The sequence below is a fragment of the Camelus ferus genome, chromosome 14, assembly GCF_009834535.1.
Source record: "Camelus ferus isolate YT-003-E chromosome 14, BCGSAC_Cfer_1.0, whole genome shotgun sequence".
Lineage (NCBI taxonomy): Eukaryota > Metazoa > Chordata > Mammalia > Artiodactyla > Camelidae > Camelus > Camelus ferus.
Window position 1 is genome coordinate 35,104,580 of NC_045709.1, and position 21,373 is coordinate 35,125,952.

The 21,373-nt window shown below is 44.4% G+C and overlaps 1 protein-coding gene across 5 annotated transcripts in view; it reads right to left on the minus strand.

The window, feature by feature from the left end:
- Nucleotides 1-21,373, minus strand: part of FARP1 (FERM, ARH/RhoGEF and pleckstrin domain protein 1) — a 277,212-nt gene that overhangs the window by 88,810 nt on the left and 167,029 nt on the right. For all 5 annotated transcript variants that reach the window (XM_032496743.1, XM_032496745.1, XM_032496741.1 and 2 more), the window contains one exon: nucleotides 8,410-8,514. In XM_032496743.1, coding sequence (XP_032352634.1) covers nucleotides 8,410-8,514 — 105 coding nt within the window. The remainder of the gene's footprint in view (nucleotides 1-8,409; nucleotides 8,515-21,373) is intronic.

Genomic DNA, 21,373 nt, shown 5'->3' on the forward strand with positions numbered 1-21,373 from the left:
TGATATGTCCTGAAAGGTCTGTTACTAGAGCTGAACTGTTCCAGCCCCTTCAGGCCTCACAGTTTCCACTGATCTTCTCAAACTGTCCCCCCGTGATTTCCAGTGGCTCTTTGGGAGCTCTCTTCTCTGGTCCACACAGATGCCCTGCTGCTTCCCCCTACTTCCTCCTGTACGACCTCGACAGCACGCAGACTTTATGTTTGGCTGTTTTGTTTGCAATTGCTTGTACTCTGGGATCTAGGGCTTACACTCTGGCGCCTAGTTTTGCCACAAATGTTGTCTGTGGGTTTTTGATTTTGCTAAGTAGATGTTTTTATGTGGGATCTTGGATTTGGGAAGGTCCGAAAACTATGATTCCACTTCCATCTTCTCAAGACTATCCATTTTTAAACCTATTTCCATATATTTTCTTAAACCCAATTAGGCTTCATTATTCAGAGATGGTGGGGCCAACAGGTTGGGAGATGACTGCTACTGAGAAGATAGTTTGTTACCCATGGTTCCCCAGGAGAGGACATGCCACACCATGCAGGGCCACATGGGGAAGCACCAGGGTTGGTCAGGAGGCAGAAAGGGTGAGAAGAAAGCATAGGCAGGAGCCTTGACTGTACCTGCTGGGGAAAGACAAGGTAAGTCAGGGTAAGCAGCTTACGATGGGCTAAACTTGATTCATCTAAGCAGGCCATGGGGTGTAGAGCTGTCTCCGGGTGTCTGCTATCTGGCCCTGGGATGATGACGGCAGAGGAATTTTGTCTCCTGTCTGTAAGCCAGACAAAAGTGGTGACTCAGGGTGTGGGCTCTACATTGGTCTGGTTGCAATATGGGAGGTGTGCCGGCAGGGGAACCGTTTGCTATCTCTAAGAACTTGCTAGAACCAGGGCAGTCTCTCCTCCACAAGCAAGGCTCCCGATGCCAGATCACCAAGAACAGAGAAAATAAGAAAATTCGGGAGGGAAAGATCAGCAGCTACAGGGGCTCAGAGGGAAGAGAAGGCTCAGCACAGGGATAGAGGGGGTTTTCAGGGCAGTGAAACTGTTCTCTGTGAAATTCCACCGCTGTGCTTCTTCCAGTGATCTGCCCTTCCCGACTCTCGGCCGGAGGAAAGCACTGCTTCTCCTGGCACCTGCCCTGCCAACATGGCCACTGTTGGATCAAACCGTGGGGCTGCTCCATCACCCCACCTCTGCTGGCCCCCAAACTGTCCTCTGTCCTTGGGTCTGCAGTACACCTCATACTTCACACCTGGCATGTTCCACAAAGAGCCCCTCCTGGTCTCAGATGTCCACAGGCCCCCAGGGAGAAGCCAGGTCAGGAGGCTGCAACTAAGCAGAGATGAAGGAGGCCCATCAGACCCCAGAGGGGCTTGGAAACCACCAGTGAGGGGTGTCTGTCATCCCAAGCAGCAGTGCCTTGTGTGACCTCCTGCCCTAGAAAGCGTGCATGTGGCTATGGGCTAAATCGTGTCCCTCAGATTCCTATGTTGAAGCCCTAACCCACGATGTGACTGTATCTAGAGGCAGAGTCTTTAGAAGGTAATTAAGGTTTAAAGAGTTCATACAGGTGGGCCCTGATGTAGTAGGGCTGTAGTCTTATAAGAAAATGAAGTGATCTCTCTCTGTCTCTGTCTCTCGCTCTCTGCAGTCTGAGGACACAGTGAGAAGGTGGCTGTCTACAAGCCAGAAAGAGTCCTCACCAGAGTTTGATCATGCTGATACCCTGATCACGGACTCCAATACTGAGAGAAATCAATGTCTGTTGTTCAGGCCACCCATCCATGGTATTTTTTTTATGGCAGTCTGAGCTAAGACACCTGCCAATGGCAAAACACTTTTCCTGGCATAAAGATTACAAAATGAATGAAAAGGTGCCCATCTTCTTCCTGAGCTTCACCAGTATTTATTTATACAAAACCAGGATTGTTTCTCAGGTCACTGAACACTGCAGCTTTCATAGAAGACTGGTGGGCGGCCTCACGGGTTTCTGAGCTAGGATGCGAGAACAAAACACAACAGGTATCTGAGCAACTGCTGTGCCAGGAATCCTGCTGGGCTCATTCTTGTAAAGTATCTGAATTAGTCCCCATGATCACCTTGTAAAATAGTCATTTATTAATCCCATTTTTCAGGTAAAGTACAAAATCAAAGGCGTTCAGAAACTACCCAGCTGCTAAATGACAAAGTAAATGTTTAAACAGAGATTTACAGGCCAGAACGTAGCTTTTCCCACTTTCCGCAACAGACCTATGATATAGATCTTATGGCTACACCTGTCTCTGCTGCAGGCCAGACCTGTGCAGCTCTTTGAGATGGGGCGATGTGAAGAAGGCAGCCGAGGGAAGCAGAGAGCACCTGCATTGACAGGTCTGCGTGGGAGTCCTGGTCATACGCCTGGTCAGACAGTTCATCTGAATTTGCTCACTGTAAAACATGGATGATAAAATACTTACCTCGGAGAAATATTATAAAGTGAAGATTGGTGAACTGAGGTCCACGGGCCAAATCCAGCCGATGGCCTGTCTTGGTGTAGCCCAAAAGCAAAAACTGGCTTTTATACTTTTAAATGGTCCAAAAAAAAAAAAATCAATAGCAGCAGTATACTTCATGAAACATGAAAACTCTGAAATTCAAATATCCATGTCCATCAATAAAGTTTTATTGGAACCCAACCACCTCATTCACTGACGCTATCCATGGCCGCTCTGCACTGCAGCACCAGAGCTGGGCGGCTGCCTTAGAGACGGCGTGGCCTGCCAAGCCTAACACGTTGACTCTGGCTTTTTGTCGACCCCTAATCTGAAGGATGAACCAAGTGCGTTTCAGTTTAGAGCACAGTCCCCAGCACACAGCAGAGGCTGAAGCACAGTGAGCTCTCTGAGTCCACCCTAGAGGCAACTGAATGTCCCCCTGGCCTTTTACCAGCTACCCGTCAGCTGGCATAGGAAGCACAGGGTCTTGGTTCCTAAGCTCAGTAGCGTCTCTGCCATGGGAAGCCAAATCAGTGAGGGAAGAAAAGCTGATTCAAAGACTTCTCTGCTCCTGTGGGGCCATTCCAAGGGGCAACTGCCTGCACTCAAGAGCCAGCTTGCATGCAAACACAGCCATCAACTCTATTAACTGACAAGCCCTGGGGCAAGTCTAACTGAGGGTAGGGCACAACTGATTGCTTACTAATTATCACTAGTTTATTTCCAATCTTGAGAAACACATCTTAGGCCATGGAAATCACTTGATTTCCCCTTAAGCTTTTTCAAACCCTTACTCTGAAGAATGCTCTGATGTGGTCTAGTTACATGGTAGAAATGATGAGAAGCGGGCAGAAGGCTGAGCTGCAACTCAGTTTGCCTGAACGTCCCACCTAGGGACACAGGTCCATGACCTTGCATGCCGGGGACCTTGGGGGAACAATTCGTTTCTCATTTATCACGTACAGAAAAATGGGTAAAACCAGTTGACAGCCATGCCTGGGCATTTTGAGACCAACCCAGCTTCGTAGTGGTTTGTCAGATATGTGAGCAGCCCCCCAAAGGAAGCTTGGCAAAGGTAATAATCACAACAGTGGTATTTAAAATAATCATGACAACATACCCATGCTCCTTGCAGCATTATTCACAACTGAGGGGGAAGCAACCTAAATGGCCAGCAACAGATGATGACGTAAGTCAGCAAAATGCAGTACACCCACACAATGGAATATTCATCAGCCTCAGAAGGGAAGGAAATTCTGACACGCATTGCAACACAGATGGAGCACAGGGTGGACTTTGAGGACATTACACTAAGTGAAATAAGCCAGACTCAAAACAACAAATTCTGCAAGTCCACTTATATGCGGTATCTAAAGTGGCCACATTCATAGGAACAGAAAGTACAATGGTGGTTGCAGGGGCTGGAGGGAGGAGGAAAGGGAGCTGACAGGTACGGAGTTTCAGTTTCACACGATGAAAAGTTCTAGAGGCATACCAGAGATGTGAAGGCAGTTAACACTCAGGTACTGTACGCTTACTTAAAAATGGTTAAGGCAGTAAGGTTCATGTTATCTGTTTCTGATCACAATAAAAAAAAACAGTGATGATGAAAATGATGATGATGATAGCTTCTGTAACTAATACTTTCTGAACACCACATATACAGGACCCAGACACTGGGCTACATGCCAACAGATATTATCATGTTTGATCCTTTCAAAAACCCACCTCCTGGGAAACCAGCTACTGTTTACTACTCTCACCGTGAGTGGCTCTCCCTCAGTCCATGCAATCAAGACCTGTCCTTGGCTCTTTCAAAACAGAGTCCATCAGCCATCAGCCAGCCTCTGGGTGCTTCTGGGTCATTATTTCTGCTCCTGTGTTATTATTTCACTGTATTTTTGAGGTACACTTTTATTGGAAATTGTGTCTATACACACAACGTGCTGTAAGTGCACATGTTGTAAGTGTACAGCTCACTGCTTTTTCTTTAAAATAAATTTATTTTATTATTATTATTTTTAGGAGGAAATAATCAGGTTTATTTATTTACTTATTTAATATGGCACTACTGGGGATTGAACCCAGGACCTTGTGCATGCTAAGCATGCACTCTACCTCTGAGCTGTACCCTTCCCAGTGGCTCACTGCACCCACGGAACTGATTACACCCACGGAACAGCACTGAGATCAAGAAACAGAACATGGCCAGGACCCCAGAAGCCCCCCTGTACCCAAACCAGTCACTTACACCACCCCATCTAACATCACAGATCCATTTTGTCACAACCACCTATTTTTTTAATTATGTGAAATTAGCTTTCATCATGTAAAATTATGTGAATTTAGCTTTTAAAAAAAATTATGTGAAACTGTGATTTTCAATTGACACAGAGCAAACTAGAGATACAGTCAGAGCAGAATGGTGACTGAGAGCATGTGGGCTTGTATTTAGACAGACCTGAACTTGAATTCCGGCTCAATCGTGGCCTAGCTGCGTGCCTTTGTGAAAATGACTTAACTTCTTTAAGCCCTATCTTTCTTATTAGAGAAAGGAGGTATAATGGGTTGGGATAAATGAGCAGGAATAAATGAAATACTGCACATCAGCCTATTTCTGGTGCCTTGTACAGAGTTAATACTCCCTAGCGCGTATGCTGGCAAACTATAGCTTCCTATTTTATAAATGAAGCTCTACTGCAGCAAATCCATGCCCATTCATGCACATCCCAAGGGCAGGTCTGAACAGTCACAGTAGACACCCTCTGGCCTGCAAAGTCTCTTACAGTATTTACTATCTGGCCCTTTACAGAGAAAGATTGCTGGTCCTGGCTTTATAAAGGACGTGGGCCACATTCGCCACTGTGTCCACAGGGACTAGAAGCACCCGGCACACAGTAAACGCTCGTGTAGGGGGCTTTCTTTGCACCACTGGTAACAATATCTATTAAAGTCATCACTGGTGGGTTTGCTGAATTTTGCAGTTGAACACATTCCTGAAAAGTATGATAAGGAAATGGTGAAGCCATGAAAATCAAGCCTGATGAAACTTGCAACAAGTCAGCCCTGGAGGAAGGTCAACAGGTATGTAAATCCAGCAGAAGAGAAGCACCTATGGTTAACACAAAGGGCATTGAACTTGAGGCCCAAAGAACACGGTTAGACTCGTAGCCCCGCCATTAGCAACTTGGTTGACCCAGATAGAGAACAATTCTCAGAGTCTTAGTACCCTCATCCCGGCTGATTTGTGGTTTAGAGGCAACTCCAGCTGGATCGGAACAGGACAAGACTGGAGTCAGGAAAGCCACTGGGACCTTGAGTAATGCGGGCAAGGTTGTTAGAAATAATGAGACAACAAATCTTCAGGTGTTCTGAGAATCATTATTTTAACAGAAAACAAGCTTATGAAACAGTCTTCCACTGAACTTGGTACATCGTATTATAATTATTTGTTTCCTTGTCAACCTTTCTAAGCCTGCACTTCTAATGACTGGAAACTGTAGCTGTTACTTGCTATCTGTCCCTTCATATCCTGTGCCTTCTGCAGTATGAAGTGTGAGGCTGGATACCGCGTTGGCACAAAATAATTGTTAGATGAATAAATGAATGTGGAATTAGAATACGGCCTGTCTGTGGTCATTTGTCCCATCAGAAAGACGACTGGGAGTCAGGGCAGCTTAGATTAAGTGTAAGTATTAGAAAATGGTAGAGTGCTTGGAGGTAGGAGTATGTTGAGAAACACAACCTGTGTCCACTTTTCAGTGCATAACCAGGTGGCTCGCTCACCACCTACCTCCTCTCCTGTCCACACCCTCCCTCAATGCCTTGCCTGTGCTCTCGGATTCTCCTCCTGGTCTCCTGCCTCCCCATCTACATGCCTCCGCTGAGGGTTTTTCCTTCTCTCTCCATCCCTTAAGTGCTGCTGTTCTGCTCTTCCTTTCTTCTTACTCTCTACACTCTCATCTGGTTTCAGAGCTTCAGTTGATATCTGAAATAATCATGTAATTTTTGAATCTGAATTTCAGTTCAGATCTCTTTCCAGTGCTCTAGGAGACCCACCTACTGGTACTGGCTGCTGGACGTCTCCAGTGCAGCGTCCACTGATCCCCTGACCCCTCATGTCTGGGTCAGAATGCCAGCAATTGGCACCCCTGTCTGCTCAGGCGGCAAAGCTGGAAAACTGAGCTCTGGAAGCCCCTTTCTCTCACAAGCCCATTCGTTTCATCACATCTCTAACTGCTACCCGCTCCCTTCAGCCATGCCCTCGACTCTGCGTTAGTTCCAGATTCACCGTCTCCAGCCCAATACTGCGAGCCTCGAACAGCTCTCACGACTCAAGTCGTATTCTATTCCAATCTGGCCACAGTTCTCTTTCTAAACCATAAATCAGATCATATCATACTCCCTTTAAAATGCATTAACAGCTTCCCAAACACATTAGCTTGGTGCAGAGCTGTGCTGTCAACACAATGGCCACTGGCTCCACGTGACCACTGAGCACTTGAAATACAGCCCATCTGAATCCAGATGGCTGTGAGTGTCACATACATATCAGATTCAAAGACTCCGCATGAAAAAAAAAATGTCAAATTTCTCATTCATAGGTTTCGATATTGACTCCATGTTGAAATGATGATTTTGGATGAAACAAATTAAATTTAATTGACTTTTAAATTGATTTTATTGTTTAAAAACTTGATTAACATAACTGCTAAAAAACTGAATTTAAGTATGTGGCTCACAATTTATTTCTTCTGGATACCAATGGTACAGAAAGCTCTTTGAGGTACACCTGGCTCCCTGCTTACCTTTTAATGTTTTCTCTCTCATGTCCTTCAGCAGAGCCCTCCTCCCCCCACCTCTCAACTTCAGCCCAATTTGCAGGACCCTGGGTAGCCCACTCACTTTCTGGTCTTTGTGCATCTGGTGTCCCCTCTCCCAGGAACAACCTATCAAGTCAACTCCTACTGGCTTCACAGGACTCAGTTTTGCAGTATCTGGGAAGGATTTCCTAAAATGTCGCTTGCTGCCCTCACTGTCCAATGGTCCCTGACTCCAGTGGAACACCTGTCACGTGTCATGAACTGGCCACTGCCTCAGTTTGATGCCCCACCTGGATTCCACATTCTCTCCATCTCATTTCTATTGGGTCCCCAGTGCAGTGGCTAGCAAAAGTTCCAGGCACTCAGTGTGCACTGAATGAAAGGATAAATAGAAATACAGTCAATGAACTTATACCCACAAAGGGTGTCTAATGAGAGGTAGACTCGAATACAGCCTTAAGAAAGTGCCATCAGCCAAAAGAGAAAAAAAGAACGGTAAAGCTATGTTCTAAAATTTGCATGCAAATCAGTGAAACCTTTTTAAAGAACAACATGACATACTTAGCACACTTTAACATGGTCGAACTCATGGATGACACAATTCCGTGCCTTTGGATCTGAATCACTAAAAGAAACCCTTGGCCATGAGTGCAGACATGAACGCAGGAGCCACGTTCACTGAAACATTATCTGTGATGGCCAACGATTCAGTGCAACCTAAGTACCCCAGCCTCTACAGCAAAGGTCGGACGTTACAGCACATCCACTCAGCGGAAGAGCAGGAAACTGTGAAAAGGAAGAAAGTGGGTTCTATATGCTGCAAAGGAAAGCTCTTCCACCAGTCTGCGTTTGTGTGCACATATACTCAAGACTTTTACCAGAAGGATACACGGACACTGGGGATGGTGGCTCCTGGAGAGGGTGACAGGGAGACAGTCCTTTCGCCATGCTCTCTTTGAACTTGCTAATCATAAGCACACAGTACTTTCAAAAACATTATCAAGGGCCTTCTGGGTACTTCCTCCTGTGTACGTTTCTGTATAGCAAGGAAAGGTCTCAGTGATTCCCCTCTCCCAGGTCGAAGAGAGGGCAAAACAGCAACATCACATCGAAATCACCTACCGTGATCTTTTTGTGGTCGGGAAACTCGAGGCCAAAATAGTCTCCTTCCACAAGGTTGAGGTGGTTGCACACAGCATCCAGCAGCACTTTCCCGGGGGCTCTTTGCTGGGAACAGAAACAGCAGGAGTTACGCCTCTGAGACAGGCAGCTATGGAAACAAACCGCGGCTCCCACCACAAAAGTCCCTCATTCCCGAGGCTGTAACAGCAGGCCAGCCACCACCAGCCCCGTGCACACTGCTGGTCCGCCCGTCCTGCTGCTCTCACACTTAGACGCTACTCTCTGCTGTCTTCTCTTCACCCCAGACCCAGGAACTATCCCCCTTTAAAAAAAAATTGACTTCTTCATTTAATTTTATTTCATTTTCAGGTTGACAGAAAATTGAGCAGGAAGTGCACGCAGAGAGTTCCCATACACCTCTCCCCACATGTCCCCCGTTACTAACATCCCACAATAATGTGGTGCACTTGCTATAATGGCTGAGCCAACACTGATACACTATGATCACCTGAAGTCCATCGTGTACATTAGGGCTCACTCTTGTGTCGTTCTATGGGTTTCAACCAATGCATAATATCATATAGGCCCCACAACAGGACCATACGGGGGGGTTTCACCAGCTAAAAATCCCGTGCCCCCCATTTCACCCTCACCTCCCTCCCCGACAAGCCCCTGGCAACCACTGATCTTTCTACTGTCTCTATGGTTTTGCCTCTTCCAGAATGCCAGAGTTGGGATCATAGTGTGTGGACCTTTCAGACTGGCTTCTTTCATTTAGCGTCCTCCATTCTTGTCATGGCTTGACTGGTTCATTCCTTTTTATTGCTGAATAATATGCCACTGTGTGGATGGACCCCCAGTTTGCTTGTCCATTCACCTACGGAAGGACATTTCAGTTGCCCAAGTTTTGGTAATTACTAATAAAGCTGCTACACATATTTGCGGGCAGTTTTGTGTGGCTCTAAGTTTTCAATTCACCAGCCCAGCCCTTTCTGCAGCAGTTGAAAGCCTGGCCCTGTTCCTCTTGCCCCCTTCCACAAATGCAGCAGTACACATGACTTTCTTCTCTAGACTTTGTACAGACTCATCTAGACCACATATGCACTCAGGGTAAAGGCCTCCTACCTGCGATGCCTAAATACCAACCCGTTTTGTTGAAATGAATGAATGAATGAATAAAATGACTCATTCCACTGTATGATGTGTAGCTAAGTATCTGTAAGTCTGTCTCCCAGTTCAACTCTGGGCCACTTGTCACCTCTATATTCCTGTTGGCTAGCAAAGCACCTGTCACTCAACCTCTGCTGAAATCAACACTGTATGTGTATTTTCCATATACTGAATCTATAGGGAAAGGGAAGATCATATACAAGAACCCGGTTGTTACTCTGAAGAGCTTAGAATCATACGCTTTTGTTTCTCTTCACTATCTGGTCGATTCCTAATGACTCGCTAGCAAAACAGATCCAATTCCACCTCACAGATCGAACACTGCAAGAAAAATGTTTCAAAGACATTGTTGTCTCCAGTTACCGGTTTTCTACTTTGACCTCCCCTCTGGTAAGAGCAGAGCAGTGCAGGAGCCAGTCAGTCACCCAGGGGACCAACGAGCAGTAGGAGCCAGGACCTGGCAAGTACCATGATGGGCATGTCCACGAGGCTGCCCAACAGTGCGATCTGAGGGACCTCAAAGATGCTTCCACGTCCAACGATAAAGCTTTAAAAAAAAAAAAAAACCAGACACCACTTTATGCTCCCATGTTCCTCCTTATTGAAATCCAGAAGATATTCACAGCTGTCTAAGGGCAGGAAGTGTTCTCCATGGATAATCCTAAACTCATCAGGCTCTAGACTTTGAATGTCTGGTCCAGGGGTAACCAGAAGAGTCATGTCACTTGCACTGGTGGCAGAAGTAATGTGTGAAAACCCCATTCATGTCTGTCAAACATACATACCCAACACCTGCACACACACACCTGCATTTACCCAGTGGACTTACTAGCTGCATGCATTACTGGTCACCAAATTATTTCTCACCTCTTTGGCACACAGCAAGGCGCCCTAGGTCATACTGAGAGCACTTGGGAATTCACCAGCCCAGCTCACGGGGGCCCTGGGTTCAAGTTCTCACACCTACCTCCAAAGAGCCACTTGTTTGAGGCCCTCCTCCCTGTCCAGTAAAGTCGGCAAACACTAATCAGACCATGATAAAAACAGGCCAGGGGCTAAGAATTTGTGGGAAAATTTCTCTATCATAAGATTTGAGGAGAAGACCACATTCCAGTTTCACCATCTTTCTCACAATTCTGGATGTTTCCTATTTGTTACAAAATGAACCACCAATTATCTGACCAGCTGGCAAGCACTTGCGTTTCCCAAAGAATTCCCAGGAACCAAGTGAATTTGATAACTTCATCTGGATTTACAGAGTCTGGGAAATGACTCTACAGTTCATTGCTGGAAGTCTAAACATGTAAAAAAATCAATCTACAATGGATGGCTTTATGGGAAGATGTTCAGCTAAGCTCTTTGGACAATACACTAAGAGGCAGAGGACCTTTACTGAGTCAGCAGAGATTTCTGTGACCACACTGAGCATATGTTGGTAATAATAAGAGACTGGAAATAGATGCTTGGAATCTACCTAATAAATAAGTCTGTTCTCAAGTCTTAAAAATTTCCTTAAAATTGATTATTTTGGATAAATCTTTGATGCAAAAGGCCTTTTCATGGGACAAAATTTTTTATACAGGGAGAAGTTAGAGTTTGAATGATATTTTAGCTCCTAAAATTCATCTATAAAATAGATGCCTTTAATGCATTATATGAATTCTCCTGTGAACACTGGCTATATTCCGGGATATAAGGAAAGCCAGCATGTGGTATTACTAGAAGGTTATAAGGGCTGAAATGCAGTCACTACATGATAATTTCACGGGCAAATGGACACAGCACTAACATCCCAATTTACACCAGGCAGCTCCAGCCTAAAGTGCTTCTAGACATCATGATACCAAAGTTCAGGGACTCTGTTTCCCTTTTTTTTAGGAGTTGGTGTAGAAGTGTTTGGGTTTATTGATGCACCCAGGGCCAAATTCTGCTGCAGAGAAACCATTTCAGAGAAGGGAAGCAGGAAAAGCGTTTTATCCTCATCCTTTAAGGAAAATGATCTCCCCTTTCCTTCCAAGGGTGGCTTCACTTAGTCAATCCACAACATCATTTCTTTACATTTGTCTCCAGTGAATTTTTTCAACTTCACATTAAAAGTAATTCTGTTGAAAAGAGACTCACAGACACAGAAAACAAACTTATGGTCATCAAAGGGGGAGGAGGGGAGAGATAAACTGGGAGTTTGGGATTAGCAGATACAAACTACTATATACAGAATAAGCAAGGTCCTCTGTATAGCACAGTGAACTATATTCAATGACTTGCAATAACCTATAATTAAAAATAGGAAAAAATATGTATGTGTAACTCAGTCACTATGCTGTACACCAGAAACCAACATAACATTATAAATCTACTGCACTGCAATAAAAAAGTAATACTGTTCAAAATCATACCATAGAATGTAAAATGGATGGTGATGGTTACACAACATTGTGAATGTACTGAACGCCACTGAACTGTACACTTAAAAATGGCTAAAATGGTACATCTTTTGCTGTGTGTTTTTTACCAAAATTTTGAAAAAGGCAAAAAAAAAAAAAAAAAAAAAAAAAAAAGGAAAGAAAGAACTGAGGCCAGTGTTCACATTTATAAACGATTTAAGAGTGTTACTCCCAATAGAATCTAAACAATTTTTTTTGAACCAGAAAATAAAGCATCCATTTTTTTTTTTTACATTAGATCTTAGAAAAATAGAGGGGTTAGGACCAGCTCAAGTAGAATAGCTGTGGAAAGCCTTATCACCTGGGGAGAATCAATGACTACCCACATGTACGAGTAAATGGCTGTTAATATTTCTCCGCACAAAGGGCTCTTTTATGCATCTGGCAAAAAAGGCACAATCTGAATGTCGTTGGAAGTTACCGCAAATTATGCACCTGGGGCAGGCTTTGCACTAGAGAGATGATGGGGTCCAACAGCTACCAATCCACTAGCCCTTTGATGCTAAAACAAATCCGTACATGAGTTTCAATAAAGTCTGAATGTGGGAAAAGGTGGCAACAGCACAGATTAACCTGGCAGAAAACAAAGAAGAGACTCTCAGGAAAACTAATCTGTAAAGGTATTTTCTCAAAGAGTAACTTACTTTAAAATGCACACCTGCACACACACTTAGATTTATGGCTGCACAAATGATCACACATGAGGAAGGGAAACCAAGTCCCTTGAGCATCATTTGAAAACCTATATGATGTTAGCAGTGGTTTAACATGAAAGGGATCTTGTGATGGATATTTTTAAAAATTGTCCCCACATTATTTGCACTGAGGCTGAAGGGGCAGACGTCTAATAAACTAAGAGTCTGGCTGACCATTCACCATCAGTCTCGATTAAAATATTCCAGCAGTGTCCTCTTTCCAGAAAAGAAACCAAATAGTAATTATATGTTCTATTTTGGAGAACAAACCAGTGATTAGTGAAACCACATAATCAAATTTTAATCACTTTTTTTCATACTGGCTACTTTTAATTACGCTCCAAAAGGCATCTGAATTTCAATCTAGTGCACAGATAAGTTGGCTGATTGCTCTGTGTCCCTCCTGCTCCCTCCATTTTGAGCAGGCTTTTCACAGACTCCTATAAAATTAAATTTTAGGAGGAGATTTACATTCCTGAGGAGTGTCTGGCAACTAAGCACTGAATAATAAATAGTATGAACCGTCACACAGAGCTTCAAGCTATTAAAAATTGTGAATCAAAGTTGCTTAGGTTTATTGTGCCTTTAAAACAGGCCTGTGCCTTCAGGTTATTTCTATTACATCAAGTTTTATGTGGGAGTATTTTCTTTCTCCTCTATAAGAATAAAGACAATTCTTTCCAGGTTCGGGGTATCTTCTACCCCCTCCGCCCAGCTCCTCAAAGGGTTTGCCCTCCTTGATACAAGCTAATGTCCGCTTTTCTGAAATAACCTCATAGACAGAAATCTATAAAGATAACATTTGACCAAGTTTACAAAATTTGCATCTGCTGAGGTTTCAGAGAGCTGTTTCTGGAAGCATTCTGTTTTTTTCTGGATCGGGATTAAGGTAACCATGACAACCAGGGCATGCTCTTCTCCAGCGGAAGGCAATGGCTTCTCTCAAAGGCCTCGGCCCCTTTTCTCCTACCATTAATTTCTATAACCCACGTCTGATCTTAGGGTGCCGTTAACATTTCAGATTTCCTCCTGGCCCTCTGGCAGTTTTTGATCAGGTGGATAGAAGTATTAATAATTATGATGCCTTAAGGAGCCACAGTACATTTATTAAGTGAGTAGCCATGTGCAGGCACTATGCTGGCAGCTGAGGGAATGGAAATCAACACAAGTGTCACTGAGTCAGAGGGTGAGACAATAAACCAGCTAAATCAGAATACATGGTAAGTGCTATGTGGGGGGGAGGGTGGGCACTCTGATGTCTCTTCTTACAAGGACACTAATCCTATCAGATCAGGGCTCCGCCCTTATGACTTTTTGTTTTTGGTGGTGAGGGGGAGGCATTTAGGCTTATTTATATGTTATGTTATGTTATGTTATGTTATGTTATGTTATGTTATTCATTCATTCAATTGGAGGTACTGGGGATTGAACCCAGGACCTCATGCATGTTAAGCCACAGAGCTATTACTGCCACCCTCCCCCACCCCATCTATGACCTCATTTGACCTTACTTACTTCCTTATTCCAAATATAGCCACACTGGGAGTCAGGGTTTCAACTTACGAATGTGAGGAAGCGGGAGACGCAATTCAGTCCACAGTACACAGGCCACGAAGGACTGGCAGTACTGTCTACCCCTCAGGATCAATGTGAAAATGAAATAAAACTATGATCGCAAAGTACTTAACAAAGGGCCTGGCAGGTAACACACGTTTTCTACTTCGGTTGCTGCCACTGTGATGGGGGAAATGATAATTTATAGAATTAATGGCAGGGGAATGGGTTGACACTGGGAAGGATGTCCCATTTCCCAACCCCAGAGGCAGTCTCTGCAGTGTCACAGAACGGAGACCCTGGCTACCAAGTCTGCATACTATGTGACTGTGTCCCCCAGCACAGAGTCTATGGCTAGGTCTAAGCTTACTCTGCCCTAGAATTCTGCTGGAACTGGTTCAGAGTAGTGCTTCTCCAATTTCTGTGCCCCCGATCATCTACAGACCTTGATAAGCTGCAGGTGCCGATTCAAGGGGGCTGGGGTGAGGCCCAAGACTCTCCAAGGGGAGGCTGCTGCTGGTGCAAAGACTCTGCTTGGAGACCAAGGTGCCAGGCACGTCCATGAGTCACTGCTGAATGACATGTGGACCCTTGACAGGCAGGGCTGGCACGCACTGTGGTGTCTGGCTCTGATTCCCATCTGGGGATAACATCAAGCTTGAGACTCAACCAAAGGAAAAACACCAAACCCACTGTTATGGGCTGAATTGTGTCTCAGAAAAATATGGTAAAGTCCTAACTCCCTGTACCTGTGAACTTGACCTTATTTGGAAATGGGGTCTTTGCAGACTTGACAGAGTTAAGATGAAGTCATTAGGGTGGGCCCTAACCCAACACGACTGGTGTCCTGATAAGAAGATGGTACAAAGACAGAGACATGCAAGGAGAAGGCCAGGTGAGGTCAGAGGCAGAGACAAATGGTGGGGCTGTGAGCCAGGGGTCACCCAGGATGGATGCCCCCCACTGCCTCCCCCACAGAAGCTGGAAGAGGCAGGAAAGGGATTCACTCGGAGTCTCAAGAGGGAGTAGGGCCCCGCTGACACCCTGATTTGGGACTTTCAGCCTCCAGCACTGGGAGAGAATAGCTTTCTGATGTTTCAGGCCACCGGTCATGGTACTTCGTTCCCACAGCCTGAGCCAACTCAGTACAGCCCCCTTCTACAGCGCTGCGACCCATCTCGTTAGCCACGCGGGGGCAGAGACAACGTGGTCACATTCAGCACAGTCCCTTTCGGATTAAGGGATTACAACAAAATAATAACCCAATAAGTGGATTCCGGGTAACAGAAACATTCTGGCCTTTAACATTTCTCTAACTCGAAAATCAAATAAACTCAGTAAGTAGGGGACTAATTATAGGAGGTAATTGATTTTTCTTGCTAACTGTTAAGTGCTGTTCCTCTTTTCATTGTTGTTGCTCTAGATGTGAGCAGTAGTCTACAAACGAAGTTCTTTTTACAACAGTCTCTTTTCGACCCTTCCATCCGTGAGGTGGGAGGGGTGGGGTCCAGGCTGACATCACATAGCCCCCACATGCTCCCGCCACCCCTGCCGCTATCCAGGGCTCCCCTTTCCTGGCCCATCTGCATGGAGTCAGGAGCTGTCGGTGAAGCAGAGGTCCAAGGATACAAATTGAGAAATTTCATGGGAACCCACCTATCTGTCCATAAATATCACTTTTCTTACAAATTTTAGCACAAAGCCACTGCCAGACTGGGCTTAATATAAATGATTAAAAGGTGAGGCTTGTGGCTACAGACAGCAGACTGAATGCACGCGGTTTATCTCCACTACATCCAGAAATCCCGCTTAAAAAAACAGTAGAAGAATGAAAAAAGGATAGATCAACAAGGTTCTACTGATTAGCAGAGGGAACTATATTCAACACCTTGTAATGGCCTATAATGAAAAGAATATGAAAAGGAATATATATATGTGTAACTGAATCATTATGCTATACACCAGAAATTCACACACTGTAAATTGACTATACTTCAATTTAAAAGAGAAAAAAATGAAAAGGAATATATTCACAGAAAAGAGAGAAAATGAGAAGAGACAGCAGGTGAGAGATTTCCCCCAAATTTAGGAAGATGACAGTGGAGAAAGCTGCAGCCTAATTACAGAGGAGAGGAGAGGCTGCAATAAGGAAGGAGCCAAACTTGCGCAGAACTCCCCCAAAAGCCCAGAAACGGGAGACGCCAGGTACTTCCGATAATGCAGGGCAGAGTGAAAAACCTTTGAAAACACTGTAATTTGTTTCCTCATATAGCTAAGAGTTTATAACTAACATAACCCCAAAAGGTTATAAAAAGGAATATTTGGTTAACAAGAAAGCGCTCTTAAAAATAAAAAATAGCACGGCAGAAATAAAAATGTCACTGCAAGAGTTTAAATACACAGTTGAAAATCCTCCTAGAAACTAGACCTGGTGACAAAGGGATGGCAGTGAGGAGAGGAGGCAAGACATGGAGAGACTCAGCTCGAGTTCCAGCATCTGACTAACGCGACTCTGGGACAGAGAGACCCACGGAGAAGGGACATTACTTGAGAGTAATATACAGAAAAATTTCAGAACTGAGGAGTGTTAACCTTTCAAGTTGAAAAACAGCCAGAGAGTATCTCACAGCATAAACGAGTACAATCCATTTCATAGCAAATTACTGGGAAGTTTTGGAACCCAAGTGATGAAAAGAAGATTCTGAAAGTTAGGAGAGAGAAAGGCAAAAGCTAGTGGGTCAGAATGGCTCAGGACTTCCAGATGGCACATTGGAAGCCAGAACAGAGATCCGACCATATTATGACCATCCGACCTGCCGGAGTAAATAAAGATGCAACTGCCCTGGGGGCAGAGGAACAGGTACATCTGCACACCTGCAATTCACCTATGCTGCACACCTGGGGACACTCTGGGCCAGAGGGCACAGAGCTGGCACCAAGGTCATGCTCACTGTGGAGCTGGGATTCAAACCCAGCTTCAGGGCATCTGCTCTGAACTATTACGCCTCGGAGACAATGTTCCCTCTAAACTCTTTTAAGACTTCCACCCCCTAATTTTGATGACCCAAACTGCCATGGAGAAAATGTGTTGGTAAAACCAAGGGAAGTCTGACTCGTTGAAAATCCTGTAACTTGAGGCACTAAAGCTGGTCAGTGGGACACAGAGTCTGATGCACATGGTTAGTATGAACGCATAGAACACAGCCCCTGCAGACTAGGGCGAGTGTCATATAAACTAATTGTGACCTTCGTCTGCAAACGCAGGACTCCTTAGGTAACCAAGAAATAGGACAGCTGAAATGTGGGAGGTGTTTCTCATGCTGTTTCCAGCCCCTGAGAGACCTAGAGAGGCAGCATAATGTAATTATTAAGCACAAGAACTGGAGACATTTGTCTTCAAATCCCGTAAGTCCACTCCGTGGCGGTGGGATCTGGGGTGAGTTGCTCTTTGGCCTCAGCTTGCACTCCTGTAGAATGGGCATGTGACAGAAACACTTCATGGGATTGTGGAGAATACTAAATGACTTAGTATACACCAAGCCTGAGGATGGTACCCAGGACTCAGCAAGCTCTACTGAGTATTAGCTAGGATGAGGAGGAAAATGACTAGAAGCCCAACAGCGGACTCAGTGGCAGCCTCGGCAGCAGTGTGGTCACCGACGCTGGGCGCTGCCAACCAGAACGAGAACAGGAATGACAACTTTAGAACTGCAGTCTGGGGCGCTGGGACCAGGTCTTCAATCAGGGAGGATGTAGCTAAATGTTTAGACCTGCCCATCCACTAGGTGCACAAACACGGCGATTCCTCCTCCTCGCAGAGGCTCCAAGGGTGGCCCTGGCGTCTGTGGGGAGACACTGTGCCCCTTGTTCCTGCTGCACTGAGCCCCTGCGTTCAGAACACTCATTAAACACACTACAGATTGGATTTCAGAGTCCCAACTCCAGGCCACGAAGAGAATGGGCCCTTTCAGCTCCTTTGCTATAATTTAGCTGCATTAAGCCCATAGCATCATTAGCACAGAGCTCTCCTTCTTCCTTCATTCTGAGATGTGCATGTGCGCGCGCAAGCGTGCGCACGCATGCACACGTGGTACAAGATTTCTAGTGCCTTCTTGCAAACCCTTCATGTGTGAGCAAAAGAAGAAAAATGTTTCTGGAGAATTCGGTCATTCGTAGCGCTGCGTTTATCCACTCTTGACCTTCATCAATTCACTGTCTTTTGGTCACTTGTAGAAGGAGATGAATAAAAAAAGTCCAAGATTTACTGAATAAAAAAAACTTGCATGACATTTTGACACTTTAAATATCCATTCGACAGGAATAATGTATCCCGCAGATAATGGATATGGCAAATAAATATAAGCCAGATTCTGACTGCTCAAGGAAAGCACTGCGCCCTTTAGGGCAAGAGAAAAATGCTGGCCTTCTCCTGTCTATTTAGTTTGGCACTTTTCTCTCTGGACTCCATGGTCTAATTAAGCCTCAAAAGTACATTCAGCCCAGTGAGCCTGAACTCTCTGAAAACAGCTGATATCACACCGTGGTCTACAAAATTATTCTTCCAAAGGAAGATGCAAAGCAGATATTTTATTGACTTTAGCTTAACATTTGAACAGAAAGGTGAAGACTTTGTAAAACAAGGGACACACGTGTTTCCTGTGTCTCATCTACCTCCATGTGCAGACAGAGCTTGTCAGCTGGGTTTCTGAACACAACCTTCCCCAGAACGAGTATCTGAGGTTCCTGGAGAACCTCCAAGAACATTAAATGAAAGGGGAAAAAAATCATTTAGAATGTTCACAGACACTTTCAACAGAAAACATTTTTAATGTTTTTCAATTAGTAGGGAGAACGGGAACATTTTCTCAATCCTGAAGAGGGATTTTAAAATTATTTCTTATGCAGAAGGCTTTTACATTCAAAATATGTCAATCAAGTGTGAAAACATAGCTTCCAGGGACCCTTTAAGAATTCTTGGCTCTAGAGTCTCTAGAAAATCTCCCAAACAAATACGATTACTTTTCAATCTTCTTCATGTACTTCTCGGGTTTGATAGTCTGTTAACTGTGGAAGTGATGGGGGGGGTGGGAGTGGGCTGCAGCCCCAGGTTTATGTATTTGCAAGGAGGTCAGAGTTCTAGGCAAAGAGCTAGGACTTCTCTTGCTTTGAAAAGCTCAGGTAAATTAAAGCACAGAGGCTCTAGTCTTGGGGAAAGAGAACTCAGAAGTGAGATGAGTACATGGCAAAACTAAAGGATGCATATCTAAAAGAGACAGACAGCAGGCAGCACAGGAAGTAAACAGGAGGTAGAAAGGTAGTTCCAGGGGGAGGGGGTCGGGTGAGGGTGGAGAGTTCTTGTTTAATGGGGACAGAGCTCAGTTTGGGAAGATGAAGCAAACTCTGGAGACGGATGGTGGTGATGGCTTCATGACAATGTGAATGTACTTACTGTCATTGAACCGTACCCTTATACGTGCTAAAGACAGTATGTTTTATTTTAGATGTATTTTACCACAATAAGAAAGTATGGGAAAAATACCCCCAAATACTGACAGTCTATGGAAGGAACTGGTAAATTTAGAGGTGAAGGGGAAGAAAAAAATCAAGTACCATAAAAAGTATTTTCATAATAAAGACAGAGAGGAAGCAAACACTTGCAACATTTCCCATGCATGAAACTATTACCATTACATATAAATACATGTGAGATTACATTCAAGAGCAGCACGCAGAGGGGGAAGACATGGGTTCTGGTGTCGTCGGGTTATAATTTCAATGCCTGGCTACGGAGCCCAGGATGAGAACTGATTTTCCTTTCCAAGCAATGGAATGATGATATTCCCTGAAGAGATGGCTGGGAGAATTAAATGAATACCTATAAAGTGCCAAGGACCAGAGCCAGCATTTAGCAGAGACTCAATAAATCATAGTTAACCATCATGCTTCATTTTTAGTAGAAACATTTTCCAAGTTATTTCTAACTTTTGGTACCAATGAAAACTCCCTCTTGAGCATGTTTAAACCTCACACTTTAACCACTATGAAATAGTATTTATATTTGCCCTTATATTCTAGTATCTTCTAATGAGGGGCTGAGGAATGAGATAACGGACATTAGACGAAGGAGGGGGAGTGGGGAACAGACTACATGATCTACAGACTAAGAAACCACTAAGAAGCAAAAAAATTACATGCGTTCACTGTTGATAACAGTCCTTTCCCACCAGCAACTTGCTATATTAAGACAAAATATAAGCACACAGACCCTAGACTTAGAGAGAAAGAAATGTATATAGCAAAAGTGCAGAAAGCATATCCCCAAACACTAACAGTCTACCAGAAAGACTGAAACAGTCGGAGTTAAACACAGCTTTCCTTTAAGAATCAGACAACAAGCTCTTTGGGGGTTACTAAACCACAGTGCTGACAGACAAGATCATTCTGCATGGTTTACACACAGATTCTTTAAGTTCTTACAAACTCAACAGAAAGGAACGTTGATCACCAGCCAGGATTTAATTGAAGAACTAATTCCAGTCTAGAAATAATTCAGAGGGGACTCTGAAAATCAGGTTTACCCAGAGGCTTCAAATCATCCACATCCTCTAACCCCATACACATCCAGGGTCTCACACGTGTGAAGAGTTTGGAAAAGGACCCCACACCCCAAAAATTCTGATACACCCACACACACATTCGTGGCACACAAGAACTTGGACATCATGCAGCTTACCCTTTTACAGCATTCTCCTCGAACTTCCCAGTTTGAAGAACTTGGTGTTGTTCTGTTTTGTTTTGGGGTTGGGGGGAGGTAATTAGGTTTTTTACTTATTTATTTTAATGGAGGTACTGGGGATTGAACCCAGGACCTCATGCATGCTAAGCACGTGCTCTACTCCTGAGCTACACCTTTCCCCTTGAATACCTTGTTGACATTATTTTTCATGACAATTTCCTTGTATTTCTCTGCTGCTTTTGACTTTTGTCCCTTATGATTACCATCTGACTTATTACATAAATAATTCCCAGCTTCTCAAGTCAGTTATCAGAAACAGTCATCTACTAAATCAGATGTTGTCACTCCTCTGAAACTCAGAGTAA